The sequence below is a fragment of the Pyrgilauda ruficollis genome, unplaced genomic scaffold (assembly GCF_017590135.1).
Source record: "Pyrgilauda ruficollis isolate IOZ18807 unplaced genomic scaffold, ASM1759013v1 scaffold2669, whole genome shotgun sequence".
NCBI classification, from domain to species: Eukaryota; Metazoa; Chordata; class Aves; order Passeriformes; family Passeridae; genus Pyrgilauda; species Pyrgilauda ruficollis.
Window position 1 is genome coordinate 1 of NW_024524010.1, and position 2438 is coordinate 2438.

At 42.1% G+C, this 2438-nt stretch overlaps 1 protein-coding gene across 1 annotated transcript; it reads left to right on the top strand.

Annotated features, from left to right (window-relative positions):
* Nucleotides 1-330: 330 nt before the first annotated feature.
* Nucleotides 331-2404, top strand: LOC121355720 (patatin-like phospholipase domain-containing protein 7; the record flags this gene model as incomplete). Its single annotated transcript, XM_041471374.1, has 3 exons — nt 331-419; nt 745-885; nt 2212-2404. Coding segments are annotated over 3 exons (423 nt in total), but the record flags the coding sequence as incomplete, so codon positions are not given.
* Between the last annotated feature and the right edge of the window lie 34 nt (nt 2405-2438).

Below are 2438 nucleotides of genomic sequence, written 5' to 3' on the forward strand. Positions count from 1 at the left end.
TCCTGTCCCTGTCCCCGAGCAGAGATCAGTACCTTACTCTTCTTGCTGATGCTGAATGCTCCTGAATGAGAACCACAGCTAGGAAGCCTCCATTAGCACTGTAGTAGTTGATTGATAAAATCAAAATATACTCGTTTTATAGAAAGGAAGTGATCCTGAAGTAGGTATTCCTATCCTCCAAGGTCTTACAGGAGCTCTTCACTCTGCTTACACTCTAATGACTGGTAAATGTGTTGGTGCCTCAGCAGGGTTGGAATTAGTGGGTTGCTTTTTTTATTTTTTTGGTTTTGGGGTTTTGTGACTGGTTTTGTGTCCATTATTTCCCCCTAGGTTACAACACTTCCCAACTCTCTGGTTGGGAACACCGTCCCTCGCCAGCGGATGCGGAAACGGGCAAAGGTTTTATCTCTGGCTAAAAGGTACTTGGGGAATGGGAAGATTCATGTCATGGGGGCTGGTTTGGGGTTTCTATTTGTGATGTGGAACTTATCCCTAGCAGAGCCCTTTTCTGCAGCTGTTGGTTTTTCCCAGTCCTTTTCCAGCTGGGAGGTTTGCTGGACTGGGATAGTTTTGGTAAGAAAAGTCAAGTGGGTGGAATGTTTTAGCTAATTGATAATGTGTAACTTGGGATGGTGAATTTTAGTATTTACTATATGCTTATTTAAAGTTTCTTGTTAGTACAAATTTAATATTTTGTATTAGTACAAATGAGGGAACATCCTGAACTTCCTTTTTCCTTTGTAGGATTCTGCGTATTAAGAAGGAATGTCCAACTCTGCAGAGGAAAGAGCCTCCTCCTTCTTTGCTAGAGGCAGATCTGACTGAATTTGATGTCAAGAATTCTCACTTGCCATCAGAAGTCCTGTACATGCTTAAAAATGTCAGGTAATGTTAAATGGAATGAGAAATTTCAAGTTTGGTTTTGATGGATGTTCAAGTGATGTAAATATTTGACAGTTTGTGTCAAATCTTGGATTTTACAATTGCATGGTCAGAATCCTGAGGGAGTTGACTGAAATTCATCTGAGCATAAGGACAAAATGAATGACTTTGAATTTTCTAGAAACATTAAGAAAATAGCTGAGTTTGTTTTAAAAAAAAAAAAACAAAAAAACAAAAAAAAAAACAGAGATGGTGGAGAAAAAGGAAGTGGTTTAGTTGCCTCAGTTTGAGAGTAGTGCTAGTAAAGGTTTTCTAACATGAACAGGTTTAGTGTACCTTAAAACTTCTATTTAGGCTGTATCAGGCAATTTTTTTTATACAGAAAACCATCATAATTGGTAAATGTTAATTAGATACCATATTGACAGCTCCCTGGGCTGCAGGCTATTTTACCTCTCTGCCTGAAAAGGTTGCAAATAAATCAAAGTCAACTTAATCCCCAGAGCTCTTTGTCAGACTAAGAAGAAGGGATGTTCTTTGTGCCCCTTCAGCAAGGGGTTAAATTGCTGACACAGCTAAGAGGAGGTCTTCCAATCTGTAATTTTGGTTTTGCTTGTGGATGTTCATTTTTCCTTCCAGTTGTGATATAATGCAGTCCTGAAGGTCAGTCATTCTCAAATAAAAATGCTATTTCAGTCATCTGAACTTGCTGCTGTGGAATTATGGTCTCCTATGACTAATTGATGTTGCAGTAGGATTTGATGGATTGATCCTGATAAAAGTGAGCTGTTGGAGCTCTGTACAGAGTGATCAGGTGTGAAACCCGTATTTCTCTCTGCCTGGCAGTGACTGACTGGAGTCAAGATGCATGTTACCAGCAGGAGATGGAATATTCCAAACTTGCAATTACATGCAGATGACAGGAGCTTTTCCCTCTTTCCAGTATTTCTCCTATGTCCTGCTTCCACGGACAGGGCAGCTGCACTGAAAGGGGAAGTTCCTGGGGTAACTTTTCTCACAGAGTGTGTGTATCAGGCAGGTTTTTATTTTTATTCCCCACCACAGGCCATGTTGGTGTTTGCTGGAGGAGATTTGGCTGTAATTCCTTCTGAGCCTGCATTCCTTGGAGGGCTCCTCCAAAGGAGCCCCAGCATTTACAGTTCTGTGTTTCGTGCTGGTCTTGCACCTTATTTTGGGGAGCTCTTTGAGGCTCCTTCCCTGCAGCTGGGCTTCCTCTGCTCCTCACAGCTGGGGCTTTGCTAATTTAGGAAGGATTTTGCAAAGGCTGTGACAATTTCAGGTTTTCCCTTTGCATTTTCTTTGCTGCAGGGTCCTTGGGCACTTTGAGAAGCCCCTGTTCCTGGAGCTGTGCAAGCACATGTTCTTTGTGCAGCTGCATGAGGGCGAGTACATCTTCCGTCCCGGGCAGCTGGACGACAGCATCTACGTGGTGCAGGATGGAAAGCTGGAAGTTTGCATCCAAGAAAGTGTAAGAACCCACTCAGACTCAGATGTTTATTAGTTCTTAGCTATGTTACAGTCTCACAAGCTGTGAG